This window comes from Lolium rigidum, chromosome 4 (genome assembly GCF_022539505.1).
Source record: "Lolium rigidum isolate FL_2022 chromosome 4, APGP_CSIRO_Lrig_0.1, whole genome shotgun sequence".
Lineage (NCBI taxonomy): Eukaryota > Viridiplantae > Streptophyta > Magnoliopsida > Poales > Poaceae > Lolium > Lolium rigidum.
In genome coordinates, this window is record NC_061511.1 from 274004683 (window position 1) to 274030045 (window position 25363).

General features: G+C 43.6%; 1 protein-coding gene across 1 annotated transcript; it reads right to left on the reverse strand.

Annotated features, from left to right (window-relative positions):
• Nucleotides 1–8804: 8804 nt before the first annotated feature.
• On the reverse strand, nt 8805–11193 carry LOC124706067. The gene is made up of 4 exons (XM_047237724.1): nt 10950–11193; nt 9629–9695; nt 9317–9521; nt 8805–9161 (listed from the first exon to the last, which is right to left on the reverse strand). The coding sequence occupies exons 1-4, from the start codon at nt 11156–11158 to the stop codon at nt 8932–8934; spliced, it is 711 nt and encodes a 236-aa protein (XP_047093680.1). The 5' UTR covers nt 11159–11193; the 3' UTR covers nt 8805–8931.
• Between the last annotated feature and the right edge of the window lie 14170 nt (nt 11194–25363).

The window sequence follows — 25363 nt, forward strand, 5'->3', positions numbered from 1 at the left end:
GAGTCCTCCGGGAGATGAATCCCCTCTCCGGCAGGGTGCCGGAGGAGATCTCCGGAATCCCCCGAGATGGGATCGGCGGCGGCGGCGTCTCGGTGAGGTTTTCCGTATCGTGGTTTTTCGCCTCGGGGTTTCGCGACGGAGGCTTTAAGTAGGCGGAAGGGCGAGTCGGGGCCGGACGAGGGGGCCACACCATAGGGCGGCGCGGGCCCCCTGGGCCGCGCCGCCACGTGGTGTCGCCACCTCGTGGCCCCACTTCGTGTGTTCTTCGGTCTTCTGGAAGCTCCGTGGAAAAATAGGCCCCTGGGTCTTCGTTTCGTCCAATTCCGAGAATATTTTGTTACTAGGATTTCTGAAACCAAAAACAGCAGAAAACAGGAACTGGCACTTCAGCATCTTGTTAATAGGTTAATTCTAGAAAATGCACGAATATGACATAAAGTGTGCATAAAACATGTAGGTATCATCAATAATATGGCATAGAACATAAGAAATTATCGATACGTCGGAGACGTATCAAGCATCCCCAAGCTTAGATCTGCTCGTCCCGAGCAGGTAAAACGATAACAAAGATAATTTCTGAAGTGATATGCCATCATAACCTTGATCATACTATTTGTAAACATATGTAGTGAATGCAGCGATCAAAACAATGGTAATGACATGAGTAAACAAGTGAATCATATAGCAAAGACTTTTCATGAATAGTACTTCAAGACAAGTATTAATAAGTCTTGCATAAGAGTTAACTCATAAAGCAATAAATCAAAGTAAAGGTATTGAAGCAACACAAAGGAAGATTAAATTTCAGCGGTTGCTTTCAACTTGTAACATGTATATCTCATGGATAATAGTCAACATAGAGTAATATAACAAGTACAATATGCAAGTATGTAGGAATCAATGCACAGTTCACACAAGTGTTTGCTTCTTGAGGTGGAGAGAAATAGGTGAACTGACTCAACATAAAGGTAAAGAGAATGGTCCTTCAAAGAGGAAAGCATCGATTGCTATATTTGTGCTAGAGCTTTTATTTTGAAAACATGAAACAATTTTGTCAACGGTAGTAATAAAGCATATGAGTTATGTACATTATATCTTACAAGTTGCAAGTCTCATGCATAGTATACTAATAGTGCTCGCACCTTGTCCTAATTAGCTTGGACTACCGGATCTTTGCAATGCACATGTTTTAACCAAGTGTCACAATGGGGTACCTCCATGCCGCCTCGTACAAAGGTCTAAGGAGAAAGCTCGCATTTTGGGTTTCTCGCTTTTGATTATTCTCAACTTAGACATCCATACCGGGACAACATGGACAACGAGATAATGGACTCCTCTTTAATGCATAAGCATGTGGCAACAATTATTATTCTCATATGAGATTGAGGATATATGTCCAAACTGAAACTTCCACCATGAATCATGGCTTTAGTTAGCGGCCCAAAGTTCTTCTCTAACAATATGCATGCTCCAACCATGAAGGTGGTAGATCTCTCTTGCTTCGGACAAGATGGACATGCATAGCAACTCACATGATATCCAACAAAGAATAGTTGATGGCGTCCCCGAAACATGGTTATCGCACAACAAGCAACTTAATAAGAGATAAAGTGCATAAGTACATATTCAATACCACAATAGTTTTTAAGCTATTTGTCCCATGAGCTATATATTGCAAAGGTGAATGATGGAATTTTAAAGGTAGCACTCAAGCAATTTACTTTGGAATGGCGGATAAATACCATGTAGTAGGTAGGTATGGTGGACACAAATGGCATAGTGGTTGGCTCAAGTATTTTGGATGCATGAGAAGTATTCCCTCTCGATACAAGGTTTAGGCTAGCAAGGTTATTTGAAACAAACACAAGGATGAACGGTACAGCAAAACTCACATAAAAGACATATGGTAAATATTATAAGACTCCATACCGTCTTCCTTGTTGTTCAAAACTCAATACTAGATGTTATCTAGACTCTAGAGAAACCAAATATGCAAACCAAATTAACAAGCTCTAAGTATTTCTTCATTAATGGGTGCAAAGTATATGATGCAAGAGCTTAAACATGAGCACAACAATTGCCAAGTATCAAATTATCCAAGACATTTTAGAGTTACTACATGTAGCATTTTCCAATTCCAACCATATAACAATTTAACGAAGATGAAACTTCGCCATGAATACTATGAGTAGAGCCTAAGGACATATTTGTCCATATGCTACAGCGGAGCGTGTCTCTCTCCCATAAAGTGAATGCTAGGATCCATTTTATTCAAACAAAACAAAAAACAAAAACAAACCGACGCTCCAAGCAAAGTGCATAAGATGTGACGGAATAAAAATATAGTTTCAGGGGAGGAACCTCGATAATGTTGTCGATGAAGAAGGGGATGCCTTGGGCATCCCCAAGCTTAGACGCTTGAGTCTTCTTAGAATATGCAGGGGTGAACCACCGGGGCATCCCCAAGCTTAGAGCTTTCACTCTCCTTGATCATATTGCGCGCATCATACTCCTCTCTTGATCCTTGAAAACTTCCTCCACACCAAACTCGAAACAACTCATTAGAGGGTTAGTGCATAATAAAAATTCACATGTTCAGATGTGACACAATCATTCTTAACACTTCTGGACATTGCATAAGGCTACTGGACATTAATGGATCAAAGAAATTCATCCAACATAGCAAAAGAGGCAATGCGAAATAAAAGACAGAATCTGTCAAAACAGAACAGTCCGTAAAGATGGATTTTATTAGGCCACCAGACTTGCTCAAACGAAAATGCTCAAATTGAATGAAAGTTGCGTACATATCTGAGGATCATGCTCGTAAATTGGCTTAATTTTCTGAGCTACCTACAGGGAGATAGACCCAGATTCGTGACAGACAAAGAAATCTGGAATTGCGCAGTAATCCAAATCTAGTACTTACTTTTCTATCAAAGACTTTACTTGGCACAACAAAACATAAAACTAAGATAAGGAGAGGTTGCTACAGTAGTAAACAACTTCCAAGACACAAATATAAAACAAAAATACTGGAGTAAAAACATGGGTTGTCTCCCATAAGCGCTTTTCTTTAACGCCTTTCAGCTAGGCGCAGAAAGTGTAACTCAAGTAACATCAAGAGATGAAGCATTGATATCATAATTAGTTCTAATAATAGAATCATAAGGTACCTTCATTCTCTTTCTAGGGAAGTGTTCCATACCTTTCTTGAGAGGAAATTGATATTTAATATTACCTTCCTTCATATCAATAGTGGCACCAACGGTTCGAAGAAAAGGTCTTCCCAATATAATGGGGCAAGATGCATTGCATTCAATATCCAAGACAACAAAATCAACGGGTACAAGGTTATTGTTAACCATAATATGAACATTATCAACTTTCCCCAAAGGTTTCTTTTTAGCATTATCGACGAGATTAACATCCGGATAACAATTCTTCAATGGTGGCAAGTCAAGCATATCATAGACTTTTTTAGGCATAACGGAAATACTTGCACCAAGATCACATAAGGCATTACAATCAAAATCTTTGACCCTCATTTTAATGATGGGCTCCCAACCATCCTCTAGCTTTCTAGGAATAGAAGTTTCAAGTTTTAGTTTCTCTTCTCTAGCTTTTATGAGAGCATTTGTAATATGTTTTGTGAAAGCAAAATTTATAGCGCTAGCATTGGGACTCTTAGCAAGTTTTTGCAAGAACTTTATAACTTCAGAGATGTGGCAATCATAAAAATCTAAATCATTACAATCTAAAGCAATGGGATTATCATCCCCAAGGTTGGAAAAAATTTCAGCAGTTTTATCACAAGCAGTTTCAGCAGTTTTAGCAGTTTCGGGTAATTTTGCGCGCTTTGCACTAGGAGTAGAAGCATTGCTAACACCAATTATTTTACCATTGATAGTAGGAGGTGCAGCAACATGTGAATCATTAGCATTGCTAGTGGTGGTAATAGTCCAAACTTTAGCTACATTTTCCTTTTTAGCTAGTTTTTCATTTTCTTCTCTATCCCACCTAGCACGCAGTTCAGCCATTAATCTTATATTCTCATTAATTCTAACTTGGATGGCATTTTCTGTAGTAACAATTTTATTTTAAATATCCCTATTAGGCATAACTTTCGATTTCAAAAGATCAACATCAGAGGCAAGACTATCAACTCTAGAAACAAGAATATCAATTTTATTGAGCTTTTCTTCAACAGATTTGTTAAAGGCAGTTTGTGTACTAATAAATTCTTTAAGCATGGCCTCAAGTCCAGGGGGTGTATTCCTATTATTGTTGTAAGAATTCCCATAAGAATTAGCATAACCGTTACCATTATTATAAGGATATGGCCTATAGTTATTACTAGAATTGTTCCGATAAGCATTGTTGTTGAAATTATTATTTTTAATGAAGTTTACATCAACATGTTCTTCTTGGGCAACCAATGAAGCTAATGGAACATTATTAGGATCAACATTAGTCCTATCATTCGCAAGCATAGACATAATAGCATCAATTTTATCATTCAAGGAAGAGGATTCTTCAACAGAATTTACCTTCTTACCTTGTGGAGCTCTTTCCGTGTGCCATTCAGAGTAATTAACCATCATATTATCAAGAAGCTTTGTTGCTTCACCAAGAGTGATGGACATAAAGGTACCTCCAGCAGCTGAATCCAATAAATTCCGCGAAGAAAAATTTAGTCCTGCATAGAAGGTTTGGATGATCATCCAAGTAGTCGATCCATGGGTTGGGCAATTTTTAACCAGAGATTTCATTCTTTCCCAAGCTTGAGCAACATGTTCATTATCTAATTGTTTAAAATTCATTATGCTACTCCTCAAAGATATAATTTTAGCAGGGGGATAATATCTACCAATAAAAGCATCCTTGCATTTAGTCCATGAATCAATACTATTCTTAGGCAGAGATAGCAACCAATCTTTAGCTCTTCCTCTTAATGAGAAAGGGAACAATTTTAATTTTATAATATCACCATCTATATCTTTATATTTTTGCATTTCACATAGTTCAACAAAATTATTGAAATGGGCAGCAGCATCATCAGAACTAACACCAGAAAATTGCTCTCTCATGACAAGATTAAGTAAAGCAGGTTTAATTTCAAAGAATTCTGCTGTAGTAGCAGGTGGAGCAATAGGTGTGCATAAGAAATCATTGTTATTTGTGCTAGTGAAGTCACACAACTTAGTATTTTCAGGGTTGGCCATTTTAGCAATAGTAAATAAAACAAACTAGATAAAGTAAATGCAAGTAAACTAATTTTTTGTGTTTTTGATATAGCAAACAAGACAGTAAATAAAGTAAAGCTAGCAACTAATTTTTTTGTGTTTTGATATAATGCAGCAAACAAAGTAGTAAATAAAATAAAGCAAGACAAAAACAAAGTAAAGAGATTGAGAAGTGGAGACTCCCTTGCGAGCGTGTCTTGATCTCCCGACAACGGCGCCGGAAAAAGAGCTTGATGGCGTGTATTTCACACGTTCGTTGGGCAACCCCAAGAGGAAGGTATGATGCGCACAGCATCAAGTTTCCCTCGAAAGAAACCAAGGTTTATCGAACCAGGAGGAGCCAAGAAGCACGTTGAAGGTTGATGGCGGCGGGATGTAGTGCGGCGCAACACCGGAGATTCCGGCGCCAACGTGGAACCTGCACAACACAACCAAAGTACTTTGCCCCAACGAAACGAGTGAGGTTGTCAATCTCACCGGCTTGCTGTAACAAAGGATTAACCGTATTGTGTGGAAGATGATTGTTTGCAGAGAAAATAGTAAAACAAGTATTGCAGCAGATTTGTATTTCAGTATTAAAGAATGGACCGGGGTCCACAGTTCACTAGAGGTTTCTCTCCCATAAGATAAAAGCATGTTGGGTGAACAAATTACAGTCGGGCAATTGACAAATAGAGAGGGCATAACAATGCACATACATGACATGATAAGTATAGTGAGATTTAATTGGGCATTACGACAAAGTACATAGACCGCCATCCAACCGCATCTATGCCTAAAAAGTCCACCTTCGAGGTTATCATCCGAACCCCTTCCAGTATTAAGTTGCAAAGCAACAGTACAATTGCATTAAGTATGGTGCGTAATGTAATCAACAACTACATCCTCGGACATAGCGCCAATGTTTTATCCCTAGTGGCAACAACACAACACAACCTTAGAACTTTCGTCACTCGTCCTGGTGTCAATGCGGGCATGAACCCACTATCGAGCATAAATACTCCCTCTTGGAGTTAAAAGTAAAAACTTGGCCAGAGCCTCTACTAGAAACGGAGAGCATGCAAGATCATAAACAACACATATGTAATAACTTGATAATTAACATGACATGGTATTCTCTATCCATCGGATCCCGACAAACACAACATATAGAATTACGGATAGATGATCTTGATCATGTTAGGCAGCTCACAAGATCCAACAATGAAGCACAATGAGGAGAAGACAACCATCTAGCTACTGCTATGGACCCATAGTCCGGGGGTGAACTACTCACTCATCACTCCGGAGGCGACCATGGCGGTGTAGAGTCCTCCGGGAGATGAATCCCCTCTCCGGCGAGGGTGCCGGAGGAGATCTCCGGAATCCCCCGAGATGGGATCGGCGGCGGCGGCGTCTCAGTAAGGTTTTCCGTATCGTGGTTTTTCGCCTTAGGGGTTTCGCGACGGAGGCTTTAAGTAGGCGGAAGGGCGAGTCGGGGGCCGGACGAGGGGGCCACACCATAGGGCGGCGTGGGCCCCCTGGGCCGCGCCGCCACGTGGTGTCGCCACCTCGTGGCCCCACTTCGTGTGTTCTTCGGTCTTCCGGAAGCTCCGTGGAAAAATAGGCCCCTGGGTCTTCGTTTCGTCCAATTCCGAGAATATTTCGTTACTAGGATTTCTGAAACCAAAAACAGCAGAAAAACAGGAACTGGCACTTCGGCATCTTGTTAATAGGTTAGTTCCAGAAAATGCACGAATATGACATAAAGTGTGCATAAAACATGTAGGTATCATCAATAATATGGCATAGAACATAAGAAATTATCGATACGTCGGAGACGTATCAACGTGGGAGGTAGAAATCTCTGTGGTGTAGCTTTTCTTCGTTCCCCGGCAACGGCTCCAGAAAATAGCTTGATGTCTACGCACGCTTCTATTCCTGTAGACAGTGTTGGGCCTCCAAGAGCAGAGGTTTGTAGAACAGCAGCAAGTTTCCCTTAAGTGAATCACCCAAGGTTTATCGAACTCAGGGAGGAAGAGGTCAAAGATATCCGTCTCAAGCAACCCTGCAATTACGATACAAGAAGTCTCTTGTGTCCCCAACACACCTAATACACTTGTCAGATGTATAGGTGCACTAGTTCGGCGAAGAGATAGTGAAATACAAGTAATATGGATGTATATGAGTGGTAATAACAATCTAAATAAAATATGGCAGCGAGTAAACATGCAGTAGAACAGTAAATAAACGGAGTTTCGATGCTTAGAAACAAGGCCTAGGGATCATAATTTCACTAGTGGACACTCTCAACATTGCAATCATAAAGGAATATAAATAAGCACTTCACTATGCGATTCTGAATTACTCTTTGGCAAGATAATGAACACTAATTCATCATGTAGGCAAACCTTAAAGATGTATTCCCAAGTACTAATAAACACCCCACACTGTCACTATGAGCATTCATAGGAGGTACTAACTGGAAAGCGCTACAGTAGTATATCATCCGAATTATCTGGCATTTGTATTTAGAAAATAAAAAATATATATGTGGTAATATTCGAATAACAATGGACATGAATGTTGTAAGTATCTGAATTCGTTTTGCAAATACACATACAAAGGTGGTACTACTAAATTTTGAAGAAAATAGGGATATATGGTAATAGACATATCAATAAAATTATGTTAATGGAATTTAGGATTTGAAACACACACCTTGTTTTCTCGCGTTTCGCCTTGGATTTTAGAATAGAAAGAATGAAACTAGTACCAGCTTATGGCTAACAGTGCTTTCTACCCCTCCACCAACCTCGGGCCGGAATATATTGATTTCGTTTAGCTCCAGTTGAGCCTGCAATTGCTATTTCTATTCTGCTTATTTCTTGTGCCGACTTTGCTAGCTTCGCTAGGTACCGATTTCCTCCTACTTTACGTGCGTGCCATTGACGCCCTTAATGGGTCAAAATCTACTTAGTTCTCGTTTTTATTTTGTTTTATGCAAACAAGAAAAGGAGGATTTATGTTAGCAAGAGAGAAAATGGAATAAGTAAGTTCATTAGTCCCTTGATCGGGTACCCGAAGCTCGCTTTGAGGAAGCAGTGCCATTTGGTTCTTCCTTCTTTCACGTCCATCCGCGAATGATTTGAGAATTCTTTTCATCACTGTTTGGATCGCATCCAACAAATGCACTTGCTCATCCCAAGAAACGCCAATTGAGGAGGCAGTTCTCGAATCCGATCTTTATGTTTGCTCATAAAAACAGGGACAATTGAAGTTACCATTAGGACGGGCCCAGAATTCCATGTACATGGGTACATACGAATGCATCCAATGTGCGACCAAATTGTACTAATTATTTTCAACTGTTTGAATTTACACGGCAATGTCACAAGAGCAATCTAGTTCACGGTGAATAACTAAGCCACCGCCATAGCTCAGAATATGCACATTGTCAACACTAGAGATTCATCCACGCCCGCGAGTAAACTATGGTTGTACATATTTTTTAGATAAATAGCACAACAATACGTAAGTGCATATTTCATATATAATAATCAATCAAGCACATGGAAACAAAATCTATGACATTACTCAACACTGGATAGTATATACAACCCCTACTTTCTGGTAAGACCAGCTATGATTATCAAGCTAATTCCTGACTGACGTACGTTGTAGAAAGAAGAGGGATATCGATCGGTCATTGTGATGGCGAAGACGATGAGGAGCGATAAGGCAGACCCTGCCTTTCAATCTTGGAGGGGCAACTGAATGGTGGCTCGATGCACATAGAGCCACACCGCACGAGACGTTGTTCGAACCGGTCCTTGTCATTACCGCAAACAAACTTGCGGCACCCCTTAGGGTGCAAAATTTCATAACTGGCGGCACAAAATGCACACGCCCTCCTGTACTGGGAAAGAGGCTCTTCTGCGGGCATTGGATTATGTTTGAACCAACACTAACATCAGATAATTACTCCACAAACATATTAAGATGCATGCATTACGGTAGTAATAAAGAAGACGATGGAAGAGAAAATAATAAAAGGAAGTCAAGTCAGCACAGACATGTACACTACATACCAATGATGGTGCATATTTCAACGATGGGAGTTGCACGTGGGTATTTGGAGGTGTCAGAGGATGGCTTGTAGTGCACCTCGGCGAAGAAGCGCTTGATTTTGTTGGTGCTGCGGCTACGAGCCCAGAAGTTGAGGTGGAACCACACCTGGTCCCTGAAACCAACTCGGTCTTCCATCAGGGGCTTCACGGCATCAAACTCGCCACCCTGCAGAGATTATACATGCATGTCATCCAGCTAGCTGGTGCAGCAGGAAGTAGTAGTCACCATGAAAAATACTCGAATGAATCAAATGAGAAGTAGCGTGCACAAACCTGGTGCCTAGCATTGTAGTGGCAGAGAGCAGCTTGGACTGACCCGATGAGCCAGGCATCACGCTCTCTGCGTCCAAATCCAATACAGGTGGAGGAAATTATGTGTTCGGAGCAGCGTATACTGACATTGCATAGCAGAATAACCAATACAGTAAACAAGAAAGAAGAAAGGAAAGGACAATAAGAGGCATGCTTCCAAGACTCTCGAGAGCTTCAATTCTTGTCAAAAGGCTTTTTGGCAGGCAGCTGTGTGCAAGTCTGTTGCAATGCGACCCGACGAGAGCATGCATGAGCAGACAAACCAAGGGCGAGGGAAGTTTATGTGTAGCTCTCCCCTCATTTCATAAGTCAGCAGAACATTATTATTCCAAGTAATTGACTGTACTATAATAATACGCATAAAGCAAACATCCTTTTAGAGCCATCATAGGTATAGGCTGCCTGGTGACCAACGATAGATGAAATATTTTGTCTTCAGGTAAGTTAATGCTCTGTAACTTGTGAGGGCAGTGGCAAACAAATGACTGTACTGTACAAACATGACGTAGTAATCTGCATTTCAAAACTAGTAATCCTGGAGTCAGGCCAGTAATTATGAGGTGCATACAAGCCTTTACTAGCAAGCCATGTAGATAAATATACTTATCGATTTTCGCTTATAAGTACTATAACATAATGTATATATTCCATCAGCTAAATAACCAATCAATCAACCACAAAATGCAGGTTCATGAGCAATCACAAGCATGTTAATTGTCGGATTCAGACATCTTGTACAGTACTAGTGCAACGGGGATAGTACCAAAAAATGTCGAACAATTAGAGCATAGTGCAGTATGGGTACCAAGCTGCCTCGAGCAATTAGATTGCAATTTAACATTGAGCGACTAATAGGCTCTCCTTATTCGCAAAAAAAAGGGGTGTGGATCCGCTGATTTTCTTGGATTTTGTGAGTGATTTAGTTGATTCCTAACAGAGCCAGCCTCTATTTTCCTACTTCCTGAGAACATGTACGTATTTCCCATTAACTGAAAAGTTGCTGCAAATTATGAACTTTGCACTATTTGTTCACCTGATGCTGCATATATATACTATCCAGCCTGATGTATGGGAACAAAATCTATCTTACATAATTCAGTGAGGCAAGGGTGTTACAGATGAAAGAGGTCATTCATTCATTTAAGTTGTGTCAGGGGCTCAGGGCATATCTGCAATGCTGACAATCATGCTTAATCGATAAAGAATCTTGATAAAACAATGCACACTACTTCCCCAAAGTCAGATTGCGATGGGAGTGAAGGGGAAGGCAGCGTCCGCGTACCCTTCTGTGCGCTGCGCGGGGATGGAAGGAGGAACTTCCGGGAGAAGTTTCTGCTTGGTGATGCGTCGTCCCTTGCGCCTTCGCCCGGCCGGCTGGAAGCCGTTCTCCAGCCATAGTTGCTCCTCACGGGACAGATCCGGCAGCAAATCCTTCAACGCCGGCGCCGCCCACTCTGCGGGTCCCCGAAATCCCGTCGCCGGCGAATCCATGAATGGAGTAGAATATTAGCGACAGAAAATCCCAGATACCCTCCTCTCAGGCAAACCCTATCGCGATCGCGACCAGGTAGAGGTAGCGCGCCTCGCACACCCCCGCGCCGGCCTGGTCGGCCTTCTTCGTTCTGGTTTCTTGTTTTCGTTTTCGTTTTCTTTTTATTTTTCTTTTTGGTTTTCTTTTTTCCCCTTTTTTACTTCTTAGATTTGAAAAATCAAGTTTAAAAAAATGTTCAAATTTAAAACATGTACAAATTATAAAAAAATGTTCAAATTTGTAAAATGATTAATTTTGAAATTTGTTCAGACTTAACAAATGTTCAATTCTGAAAATATACAAATTTAAAAACACTTTTAAAAAAATTAAAGTTAAAATGTTGAAATTTTAAAAATGTTTAATTTTAAAAAATATTCAGATTTCAAAATGTTTATACTAAAAAATGTAGTAGTTTAAAAAATCCCTTGAAAGATAAAGTTTTCAAAAAAGAGAAAAAAATGAAAAAAAACCTAGGCTAGCCCAACACCCTAGACTGGGGTTTGTGGCGCGTCTTAGCCGCCGACTAGGTCGGGGCATACCTTCTCCCTCCTCTCATGCGTTCGCGTGGCTCAAGCCCTTGGGAAAAGGAACAATGGACCTTTTAGGTGACTCAAAATCTTAGGGTCTCACCAACGGTCCGACGTATTTTAGACACGATTTGTGTATGTTTCAGTTCGTTTGTGTTGGGCCAGAAACACTAAGACCAGTCGCTTTACGCCTAGTGTTCGTTTGGGTTGGGCCTTGCCCAGCCACCCGATGGATTTTTTGAAATTTTCATTCATAGGAAACCATAAATTTACATTGATTTTAAAAGAGAAATAAACATTGAAAAGTAAACGTGCCGAGCCGAGGCCTATTCTACTGGTCACCATTGTCCTCATGCGTCAGGTCGACAATCGTATGCATCACCCACAACAGTCCGGTGCCGACACATGTAGATAGTGGACAACCGGTGGAGGAGGAGGCACTACCGCTATTGGTTGCTGCTACTAGGGTGCCTAGGAAGGCAGCGGTGCCAGGCGCGAGGCCTCCATGGACACCCTCAGGGCTTCCTCCTCTGATAGGTCGGGAGGCATGACCGTCGCGGCGTAGCGCTTGTCGTGGAGGCTACTCCTATGAGGCCTTCATGGCCAGTCTCATTGCTTCCTCCTCATCCACGCCTTCCGGCATGAGGGGGAGCTCTTCCACCTTGCCCTCCTCCTTAGCCTTCTCCACGAGGTACAGAAGGTAGCATATGTAGTCCTCGGTGTCATCCGGCTCCTCCTCTCCCGGGATTTGATCGTCGCCGATGGCCTCCTCCTATTCTTCTTCCTGCGTCCTTCTTAGAATAGAATAGCACATTTTGTAGCTGACGAAGGCTGAGAGTTGGCTCGGTGTACCACCGGACTTTAGTGTAAACTTATTGGCAACAAAGGGTATGTTTGATTAAATACAAATGCACTATTTGATCTCCAAGAAAAACATCAGGTATTGTATGAAATTCAAGCCAACGCCCAGAAAAAAAGAGAAGCTTCCAAATATTTGTTTCTAACAAAGAGTGTATATTAACAATGCACAGTTCTAATGGCAATATGGATGCATGTTGCCAAAAAATAGAGAAAAGGAAAGTCCCGCTACAATGACCTATTCCTTGTAAGCACCAGCAAGACAACACCAGAAATACATCTTCTCCAGAAAGAAAAAAAAACAACGCTTACAAGAAGGGAATAGTACACAAGCGCCTTCATCGTCCTAATCATAGATCATAGATTTTCACCCAAGAAAAAATCCGTGCTCACAAAATAATGCCTTCAACAAAGAAATTGACTGGGATACCGTATTAAGGCCGGACGTTGGATTTTCACCCTGCAAGTTTAGCGATTTTTTTTAAATAATACACTTTTTAATATTAATTCCAGAAATAATATTAGTTTTAAGCAAATTTCAGAAATAATACACCGTCGGGGTCCGTAAACCCGAATTATCTAAATCGGGGTCACCGAACCCGAAGCGCAGGGAATCTACTGCCGGCCGCGCGGAGACGGCTATTTTCGGGGTCAACACGCCCGACTCGCGTTTGTCGGGCTCAGCGCGCCCGAGACGGCTTTTGTCGGCCACGCGCGAGCGATGTTGGGCTGTCTCCTGGCCAGGAGCAGGCCGTGTCGGGGAGGGCCATCCCGAAGCGCTGATTCGGGGATGCCGAGTCCGAAATAGCTGGGCAATAAATGCCGGCCGACGCGCGGTGCTGCTGGCCGACGCCCAGCTCTTCTTCCTGCTGCAGCTCTCTCAGTTCATCTCAGCTCTCTCTCTCATTTGCTCTCAGTCCAGCAGCGTTTTCTCTCATTTCTGAGCGATTTAGTCAGCCATTTGTTGTAGTTTGACCACCAAATGCTGTAGAATTAGCTGATCTATAGATGGGTTAGTTTTTGAGGCGTTTTGGCGGAGGTGGTGTTGGTGGTGGTGGAGGTGGTGGTGGTGGTGGAGCTGGTGGTGGTGGTGGTGCTGCTGCTGCTGCTGCGGGATGGAGGAGTTGAGCTGCTGACAGAGGTGTTTGGCACGCTTCAAGGGTAAACCCTAATTCCTGGTATTAGATGGTGTAATCATAATGCATGTTGCGTTCGTTAGCTTCGCACATTAGTTAGTGTAATATGTACCGGTAGATAGTATTTATTTAGGACTGCAGGTGCTAGATTTTTATTTATTTTAGAGTGTAGGTGCTAGATTTTTTTGACGAGTCCGTAATTTGTATAGGTGAGCAGATATGTCAGATAGAGTAAAATTCGTTGTTTACTTCGGTCATGGCACGGTCCGAACAACTCCGATGGGAGCTGATCTGAGCGAGTTTCAGCATGAGGAGTTGCATCTGACAAACCCAAAAACATGGCGAGTTAGTCAGTTGAAGGAGTGGTTGACCGTGAATTTCGGGCTTAATCCCGAAGCATACACTGTTGGTGTGCATGCTTTGTGGAGCAGCTCAAGTACCCAGATTTTCTGGCGGTTGAAGCCGATTGAGCGGACCTCTCAGTGGGTGCACTGGTTGGAAGCGTGCGAGCGCAGGGGAACTCACCCCATCGCCTTAAATCTTCCCGCGGCGAAGGTGGTGAATTCCCAGGAAGGCGAGGGTGAGTTCCATCCAGGGCAGAGCAGTCAAAGTTTTGATGCTGGCGGCAGCAGTTTCCAATCCGGGCAGAGTTGCCATGCAGCAGGTGGTCATGACGGTAGTGTCGAGCTTGAAAGCGAGGATGAAGAAGAAGACTAGATGCAGAACATGATGGACGAGGAAGACGAGGATGGAGTGGACTATGAGCTTGACTCAGATGAATCCGGTGGATCCGATACTTCAGATGATAACGAAGAGGAGGATCCGATCCCCTCTTCTTGGAACCATGATTTGTCGGATGCAATGATAGTCGATGATCGGCACGATTCTGCCTGGGAGTACAGCATGAACACTGATGCGTGTAGTTGACACGTCCGTTGGGAACCCCAAGAGGAAGGTGTGATGCGCACAGTAGCAAGTTTCCCTCAGTAAGAAACCAAGGTTTAATCGAACCAGTAGGAGTCAAGAAGCACGTCGAAGGTTGATGGCGGCGGGATGTAGTGCGGCGCAACACCAAGGATTCCGGCGCCAACGTGGAACCTGCACAACACAACCAAAGTACTTTGCCCCAACGAAACAGTGAGGTTGTCAATCTCACCGGCTTGCTGTAACAAAGGATTAGATGTATAGTGTGGATGATGATTGTTTGCAGAAAACAGTAGAACAAGTATTGCGGTAGATTGTATTTCAGTGTAAAAGAATGGACCGGGGTCCATAGTTCACTAGAGGTGTCTCTCCCATAAGATAAATAGCATGTTGGATGAACAAATTACAGTCGGGCAATTGACAAATAAAGAGAGCATGACAATGCACATACATGATATGATGAATATTGTGAGATTTAATTGGGCATTACGACAAAGTACATAGACCGCTATCCAGGATGCATCTATGCCTAAAAAGTCCACCTTCAGGTTATCATCCGAACCCCTTCCAGTATTAAGTTGCAAAACAACATACAATTGCATTAAGTATGGTGCGTAATGTAATCAATAACTACATCCTCGGATATAGCATCAATGTTTTATCCCTAGTGGCAACAAGACATCCACAACCTTAGAACTTTCCGTCACCGTCCCAGCATTTAATGGAGGCATGTACCCACTATCGAGCATAAATACTCCCTCTTGGAGTTAAGAGCAAAAACTTGGCCAGAGCCTCTACTAATAACGGAGAGCATGCAAGATCATAAACAACACATAGGTAATAGATTGATAATCAACATAACATAGTATTCTCTATCCATCGGATCCCGACAAACACAACATATAGAATTACAGATAGATGATCTTGATCATGTTAGGCAGCTCACAAGATCCGACAATGAAGCACATGAGGAGAAGACAACCATCTAGCTACTGCTATGGACCCATAGTCAAGGGGTGAACTACTCACTCATCACTCCGGAGGCGACCATGGCGGTGAAGAGTCCTCTGGGAGATGAATCCCCTCTCCGGCAGGGTGCCGGAGGCGATCTCCTGAATCCCCCGAGAGGGGATTGGCGGCGGCGGCGTCTCTGGAAGGTTTTCCGTATCGTGGCTCTCGGTACTGGGGGTTTCGCGACGAAGGCTATTTGTAGGCGGAAGGGCAGGTAAAGGGGCGTCACGAGGAGCCCACACCACAGGCCGGCGCGGCCAGGGCCTGGGCCGCGCCGCCCTGGTGTGTCGCCATCTCGTGGCCCCACTTCGACTCTCCCTCGGACTTCTGGAAGCTTGGTGAAAAAATAGGACCCTAGGCGTTGATTTCGTCCAATTCCGAGAATATTTCTTTACTAGGATTTCTGAAACCAAAAACAGCAGAAAACAAAGAATCGGCTCTTCGGCATCTCGTTAATAGGTTAGTGCCGGAAAATGCATAAATACAACATATAATGTGTATAAAACATGTAGATATCATCAATAATGTGGCATGGAACATAAGAAATTATCGATACGTCGGAGACGTATCAGCATCCCCAAGCTTAGTTCTCGCTCGTCCCGAGCGAGTAAACGATAACAAAGATAATTTCTGGAGTGACATGCCATCATAACCTTGATCATACTATTGTAAACATATGTAATGAATGCAGCGATCAAAACAATGGTAATGACATGAGTAAACAAATGAATCATAAAGCAAACACTTTTCATGAATAGTACTTCAAGACAAGCATCAATAAGTCTTGCATAAGAGTTAACTCATAAAGCAATAAATCAAAGTAAAGGTATTGAAGCAACACAAAGAAAGATTAAGTTTCAGCGGTTGCTTTCAACTTATAACATGTATATCTCATGGATAATTGTCAACGTAAAGTAATATAACAAGTGCAATATGCAAGTATGTAGGAATCAATGCACAGTTCACACAAGTGTTTGCTTCTTGAGGTGGAGAGAGATAGGTGAACTGACTCAACATAAAAGTAAAAGAATGGTCCTTCAAAGAGGAAAGCATCGATTGCTATATTTGTGCTACAGCTTTTATTTTGAAAACATGAAACAATTTTGTCAACGGTAGTAATAAAGCATATGTATCATGTAAATTATATCTTACAAGTTGCAAGCCTCATGCATAGTATACTAATAGTGCCCGCACCTTGTCCTAATTAGCTTGGACTACCGGGATCATCGCAATACACATGTTTTAACCAAGTGTCACAAAGGGGTACCTCCATGCCGCTCGTACAAAGGTCTAAGGAGAAAGCTCGCATTTTGGATTTCTCGCTTTTGATTATTCTCAACTTAGACATCCATACCGGGACAACATGGACAACAGATAATGGACTCCTCTTTAATGCATAAGCATGTAGCAACGAGTTAATGTTCTCATATGAGATTGAGGATATGTGTCCAAAATCTGAAACTTCCACCATGATTCATGGCTTTAGTTAGCGGCCCAATGTTCTTCTCTAACAATATGCATGCTCTAACCAATAAAGTGGTAGATCTCCCTTACTTCGGACAAGACGGACATGCATAGCAACTCACATGATATTCAACAAAGAGTAGTTGATGGCGTCCCAGAAGCATGGTTATCGCACAACAAGCAACTTAATAAGAGATAAAGTGCATAAGTACATATTCAATACCACAATAGTTTTTAAGCTATTTGTCCCATGAGCTATATATTGCAAAGGCGAATGATGGAAATTTTAAAGGTAGCACTCAAGCAATTTACTTTGGAATGGCGGAGAAATACCATGTAGTAGGTAGGTATGGTGGACACAAATGGCATTGTAGTTGGCTCAAGGATTTTGGATGCATGAGAAGTATTCCCTCTCGATACAAGGTTTGGGCTAGCAAGGTTATTTGAAACAAACACAAAGATGAACCGGTGCAGCAAAACTCACATAAAAGACATATTGTAAATATTATAAGACTCTACACCGTCTTCCTTGTTGTTCAAAACTCAATACTAGAAATTATCTAGACTTTAGAGAGACCAAATATGCAAACCAAATTTAGCAAGCTCTAGGTGTTTCTTCATTAATGGGTGCAAAGTATATGATGCAAGAGCTTAAACATGAGCACAACAATTGCCAAGTATCAAATTATTCAAGACATTTTAGAATTACTACATGTAGCATTTCCCGATTCCAACCATATAACAATTTAACGAAGAAGATTCAACCTTCGCCATGAATACTATGAGTAAAGCCTAAGGACATATTTGTCCATAAGCAACAGCAGAGCGTGTCTCTCTCCCACACAATGAATGCTAGGATCCATTTTATTCAAACAAAAACAAAAACAAAAACAAAAACAAACCGACGCTCCAAGCAAAGCACATAAGATGTGATGGAATAAAAATATAGTTTCAGGGGAGGAACCAGATAATGTTGTCGATGAAGAAGGGGATGCCTTGGGCATCCCCAAGCTTAGACGCTTGAGTCTTCTTAAAATATGCAGGGGTGAACCACCGGGGCATCCCCAAGCTTAGAGCTTTCACTCTCCTTGATCATATTGCATCATTTCCCTCTGTTGATCCTTGAAAACTTCCTCCACACCAAACTCGAAACAACTCATTAGAGGGTTAGTGTACAATAAAAATTAACATGTTCAGAGGTGACACAATCATTCTTAGGTCTGTAACTGGGAGCGGGCTGTCCACGACGCCGCCTGCCCAAGCCCACTTTACGCACTAATTGTACACCCACGGGCACGAACAGAATCCTGGAGGGCAGTCGCGGTCCGTCCGCTACCGCCGCCCCCGCGCCGAATCCTCTCCATGGCGACGGAGGCCATGGCCCACCGCGCCACCGCCGCGCTCCTCCTCATCCTGCTCGCCGCCGCCGCCACGGAGTCAGAGGAGGTGGTTCAGGCGCCGGAGACCGCGAAAGCGGCGGAGGAGCTGGCCGGGATTCCGGGATGCTAGAGGCTCGAGGAGGTCGCGGACTCGCTCTCCAGGTCCGTCCGCGCGCTGGAGTCCGTGCTCTCTAGATCCGCGGAGCCGGATCCCCTGCCGCCGCGTCAGCCGTTCTCCACCAACGCCCCGGCGGAGGAGGAGGCAGCGGGAGCTCGGGACCGGCTGGCCCCGCAGGGGGTGGCCTTCACGAAGCGCCGGCCGGTCTGGTCCGAGCGGTTCAATTTCGTGGCGGCGATGCTGCTCGGGGACGGCGCGCACGCGGCGGCGCAGGCCGCGCTGCCTTACGACCGCTCATGCCCCAAAGAACTGCCGACCGCCGCGGCCCCATCCCTCCGCTCCCGTCCCTCGAGCATCCAGCTGAGATCCCCTGTGTGCATGCTGCTGGTTTTTTCCTCCTGAGACGTTCTCGGGTTTAATCGGGCCGGCGGATGCCCGCTAAGGACAAGTGTATAATATGCCCATGAAGCCACAGCCCGTTCAACTTATACAGACAGAAAAGGGCACTTGGTGGGCCGCCGCTAGCCTGCCCACTTACAGGCTGAATCATTCTTAACACTTCTGGACATTGCATAAAGCTACTGGACATTAATGGATCAAAGAAATTCATCCAACATAGCAAAAGAGGCAATGCGAAATAAAAGGCAGAATCTGTCAAAACAGAACAGTCCGTAAAGATGGATTTTATTGAGGCACCAGACTTGCTCAAATGAAAATGCCCAAATTGAATGAAAGTTGCGTACATATCTGAGGATCACGCACGTAAAGTTGCATATTTTTCTGAGCTACCTACAGTGAGGCAGGTCGAAATTCGTGACAGCAAAGAAATCTGTTACTGCGCAGCAATCCAAATCTAGTATGAACCTTACTATCAAAGACTTTACTTGGCACAACAAAGCACAAAACTAAGATAAGGAGAGGTTGCTACAGTAGTAAACAACTTCCAAGACTCAAATATAAAACAAAATTACTGTAGTAAAAACATGGGTTGTCTCCCATAAGCGCTTTTCTTTAACGCCTTTCAGCTAGGCGCAGAAAGTGTGTATCAAGTGTTATCAAGAGATGGAGCATTGATATCATAACCAAGGGTGTTGGGAGTTTTCTCAACTATGCATTGTATCTTATCTATGTAAGTTTCAGAGGCTCCCTTTTCATTACCCTTAGGCTTGCTACTCTTATCAAACAAATCTTCAGGAACAATCCAATCAAAATTCTTTTCTAGTGCCTCGCACATTCCCAAGAGCTTGCAAGGTATCGATGTTTTAATATTCCCCTCATAATTAACTTTATTAGTGTACTTTTGTCTATCTTTTTCCATCTTTTCAAGGGTGCTAGCAAAGTTTGTATAAGAGCCAAGCATATTATATTTAGTAAAGACCTTTCTAGCTTCTCTTGCTACATCACCAAATTCTTTAAGAAGGGTTTCTAGGACAAAATCTTTCTTTTCTCCTTCTTCCATATCACTTAGTGTAAGGAACATATGCTGCATTACGGGGTTAAGGTTAACAAATCTAGCTTCTAACATGTGTACTAAAGAAGCAGCAGCAATTTCATAAGTAGGAGCAAGTTCTACCAGGTGTCTATCTTCAAAATCTTCAACCGTACTAATATGAGTGAAAAAATCTTCTATATTATCTTTCCCGAGGATAGACCCTCGCCCTACCGGTACATCTTTAAGAATAAACTTAGGAGGAAACATGATGAAGCAAGTAAAGTAAATACAAGTAACTAATTTTTTGTGTTTTTTTTTTTGATATAGAGTGCAAGACAGTAAATAAAGTAAAGCTAGCAACTAATTTTTTTGTGTTTTGATATAATGCAGCAAACAAGAAAGTAAATAAAATAAAGCAAGACAAAAACAAAGTAAAGAGATTGGATTGTGGAGACTCCCCTTGCAGCGTGTCTTGATCTCCCCGGCAACGGCGCCGGAAATTTGTTGCCGGCGCGGAGTTGACGTGGGAGTTAGAAATCTTTGTGGAGTAACTTTTCTTCGGTTCCCGGCAACGGCGCCGGAAATTTGCTTGATGCGTGTAGTTGACACGTCCGTTGGGAACCCCAAGAGGAAGGTGTGATGCGCACGGTAGCAAGTTTCCCTCGATAAGAAACCAAGGTTTAATCGAACCGAGTAGGAGTCAAGAAGCACGTCGAAGGTTGATGGCGGCGGGATATAGTGCGACGCAACACCAGGGATTCCGGCGCCAACGTGGAACCGGCACAACACAACCAAAGTACTTTGCCCCAACGAAACAGTGAGGTTGTGAATCTCACCGGCTTGCTGTAACAAAGGATTAGATGTATAGTGTGGATGATGATTGTTTGCAGAAAACAGTAGAACAAGTATTGCAATAGATTGTATTTCAGTGTAAAAGAATGGACCGGGGTCCACAGTTCACTAGAGGTGTCTCTCCCATAAGATAAATAGCATGTTGGGTGAACAAATTACAGTCGGGCAATTGACAAATAAAGAGAGCATGACAATGCACATACATGATATGATGAATATTGTGAGATTTAATTGGGCATTACGACAAAGTACATAGACCGCTATCCAGCATGCATCTATGCCTAAAAAGTCCACCTTCGAGGTTATCATCCGAACCCCTTCCAGTATTAAGTTGCAAAACAACGGACAATTGCATTAAGTATGGTGCGTAATGTAATCAATAACTACATCCTCGGATATAGCATCAATGTTTTATCCCTAGTGGCAACAAGCACATCCACAACCTTAGAACTTTCTCGTCACTGTCCCAGATTTAATGGAGGCATGAACCCACTATCGAGCATAAATACTCCCTCTTGGAGTTAAGAGCAAAAACTTGGCCAGAGCCTCTACTAATAACGGAGAGCATGCAATATCATAAACAACACATAGGTAATAGATTGATAATCATAATAACATAGTATTCTCTATCCATCGGATCCCGACAAACACAACATATAGAATTACAGATAGATGATCTTGATCATGTTAGGCAGCTCACAAGATCCGACAATGAAGCACATGAGGAGAAGACAACCATCTAGCTACTCGCTATGGACCCATAGTCCAGGGGTGAACTACTCACTCATCACTCCGGAGGCGACCATGGCGGTGAAGAGTCCTCCGGGAGATGAATCCCCTCTCCGGCAGGGTGCCGGAGGCGATCTCCCGAATCCCCCGAGATGGGATTGGCGGCGGCGGCGTCTCCGGAAGGTTTTCCGTATCGTGGCTCTCGGTATCGGGGGTTTCGCGACGAAGGCTATTTGTAGGCGGAAGGGCAGGTAAGGGGCGTCACGAGGGGCCCACACCACAGGCCGGCGCGGTCAGGGCCTGGGCCGCGCCGCCCTGGTGTGTCGCCACCTCGTGGCCCCACTTCGACTCTCCCTCGGACTTCTGGAAGCTTCGTGCAAAAATAGGACCCTGGGCGTTGATTTCGTCCAATTCCGAGAATATTTCTTTACTAGGATTTCTGAAACCAAAAACAGCAGAAAACAGCAACTGGCTCTTCGGCATCTCGTTAATAGGTTAGTGCCGGAAAATGCATAAATACAACATATAATGTGTATAAAACATATAGATATCATCAATAATGTGGCATGGAACATAAGAAATTATCGATACGTCGGAGACGTATCAAACACCATCTCAGTTGGTGCTAGATATGCTGACAAGAGACATCTGGAGGAAGCAATCACCCAGTGGGCAATGAACACGCAAAGGGTATTCAGAACCACCGTTTCAAGTCAAAAATTCTTGACAGTGGTCTGTAGCGATGCTAGATGTCCAGCAAGGGTGCATGGGTACTGTCCGAAGTATGACACAACATGGGTGGTGAGCGACTGCGTGCCGCACACCCGTGTCCTTAAGAGTATGCTAAAGGATCACCGAAACCTTACATCCACTCTGCTTGCTCGCCTGTTCTACAAGGAGATTGTAGAGAATACAGCGATGGGGGTTAAAGCCATCCAGAGAAGAGTTCACCTTCAATATAAGTATGAAATTGAATATGGCAAGGCATGGAGGGCTAAATAGACGGCACTGGAGAACAGATTCGGAACCTTCTATGATGCTTATGACGGTGTCGTCCGTCTTTTGCAGACATTGAAGGACCGAAATCCGGGCACCCATGTGGACATACAAGACTTTGTGATACCTGAGTTCCCTAATGTCGTGGTTCTCGCAAGGGTGTTTTTCGCATTCAGCATATGCATCGAGGCTTTCATGCACTGTCGTCCGGTGATGTGTGTAGATGGAACTTTTCTGACTGGGAGGTACAAGGGACAGATTCTGACAGCAATTGGAGTGGATGGCAACAATCGAATTGTGCCTCTCGCATTTGCATTTGTTGAGAGCGAGAACACTGCTAGCTGGTTATGGTTCTTCGGCAGCTTAAAAAAATCGATAGTGAAAGATCGCCCAAATGTGTGCGTGCTCCATGACAGGCATGCAGGTATACTTGCGGCTATCAAGACGCCGAAAGAAGCCGGACTCGATGAAGAGACGCCATGGCAGGATATGCGAGTAGGTGGTGCATGCGCCACCCGGGGGCCAATTTCTTCTCGCAGGTTTAGGAGCAAGAGTCTTATGAATCTGTTCAAGAAGTTGTGCAAGCAGAATCAAGAATGCAAGTACACTTTTCTCCGCGGCAAGCTGGATGAGTTCACTAAGGACCATGTGCGGCATAGGTTAGCCGCCCGAGCTGCATTAGCAGTAGCTCATGCAGCAGCTGTGGCACAGGGTACACAGGTTCCAGTAGCCCCCGAGCCAGATCCTATTGGGCTATGTGACCTGCCTGGATTTGACCCACCCAATACAAGAAGGAGGCCTGGACGACGGATTAAAAATTTTGCAGAGTGGATAGAGCACGAGCCATTAGAAAGGTGGTCTTTGCTGCATGACACACATGGAGCTAGGTATGGTGTGATGACTACCAACCTAGCTGAATCATACAACTTCGTGCTTAGGGGAAATAGGGCATTGCCTTTGACAGCCCTTGTGGAGGGTATTTTATATGGCACTATGAATTATTTCAAAGAGAGACGACAGTTGGCTGTGAGTCATATGCTGGAAAATCCAAACACTCCGTACTGTCAGGCCATTATGGAATATATGGATGTGAAGATGAAGAAGGGTATGTCACACACTGTTCTGGGCATCGGTAATCAGGAAAGGAGGTTCGAGGTGCGCTTACCAACCGACAAGTTTGGTTGTGTGAATGCGGTGAGAACACATGAGGTGAGAATTGGAAATGAAGAATGGCCATCGTGTGAGTGCACATGCAACAAACCGAAGTTGCTTCACCTTCCATGCTCCCATGTGCTGGCAGCTACCAGACAACTAGGGATGGACTCAATTTCTTTCGTCTCTCTGTATTACATGAAAGAGGTCGTGATGAACACCTGGACCGAGTGAGATGTTAGGATATAGAGTTGTGGGAAATTTTACTACGGTGATACCAAATGAAAGGCGGTACATCCCCGACCCAAGGTTATTGCGTACAAACGAGAGGTCGACGGGAGACAAGGCGCATTAGAAATGATATGGATGAAGCAGAAGCGGGTGGTCCAACTAGGCAATGTTTTCTCTGCAACCAATTTGGACACAGGGACCCCCTATGTCCCACTTTCTACCCAGCGGCTGCAGCGGCGGCGGCTAACCGAGGAAGGCGAGGCAACCGAGGAAGGCATGGGAGGGGAAGAACTAGAGGGAGACAGTAGAAAATTTGTAATATTTATAAACTATGCTTAAGTTGTAGTACGTGTGAACCATATTAGTCTGAACAATGGTACAATTTGTAATATTTCTGAACTATGTTTTAATTTGAATTTTTATGAACTATGCTTTAATTTGTAAACTTTGTGATCAATGGTTTAATTTGTATCATCTTTGAACAATGCAACAATTTTTGATATCTTTCTGCAGATATGGCGGCCCGCCCGTTGCTCGATCCAGTGATTGATTAGAAACATCGTGCATCGCACTTGGAGTCCGACCCGCGGAGCATCGACCCACTGTAGACCCGTACTCCAAAGAAGAACTGGATGATACACCCTCAGTGGGAAGACAGGTAGGTGTTTTAGCTTTAATTTGAAATTTATCTTCGAATTGGACCTTGCTTTACCTTTTTCATCATTTGTTTTGCAGGTAGGTTGAAGTGGGCTGGACTACTACCTTTCGCTCGATTAGTGGAGGCCCGAGAGAACGTTTCGCGTCTGAACTACGATGCTGCTTTGATCACCTGCTTAGTGGATCGGTGGAGGCCCGAGATCCACACCTTCCACTTTCGCTGGGGTGAGATGGCTCCTACTCTAGAGGACGTGTCTATGTTGCTGGGCCTTCCGTTGGCTGGTGAGCCCATCGGCCTATTGGAGGAACCCGTGGGCTGGATGCACAGCATGGATGCACGTTTCGTTGGTGTTCGCGAGGGTGTTGGGCCTATCTCTTTTGAGGCTCACGGCCCTCGTCAGGCGTGGCTACACGAGTTCCAGGTTCGTAACAGTTTCATCTATTTTATCAAGCCTTAATTACCGCGTACTATGTAGTCCTAACATTGAATATTTCTTGACAGATCGAGCAGTTCGGATACCCCGATGTACCGATGACTGCAATCCAGATCACTCGCAGCTTGGAGGCGTACCTCATGTGGCTACTCGGGAAGACGATGTTCACGGACAATCACGGGAACACGATCAGTGCGCGGTACATCCCTATAGCTCAGGAGATAGCGAGAGGCCACGTAGCAGCAGCACATCACACGGAGGAGCT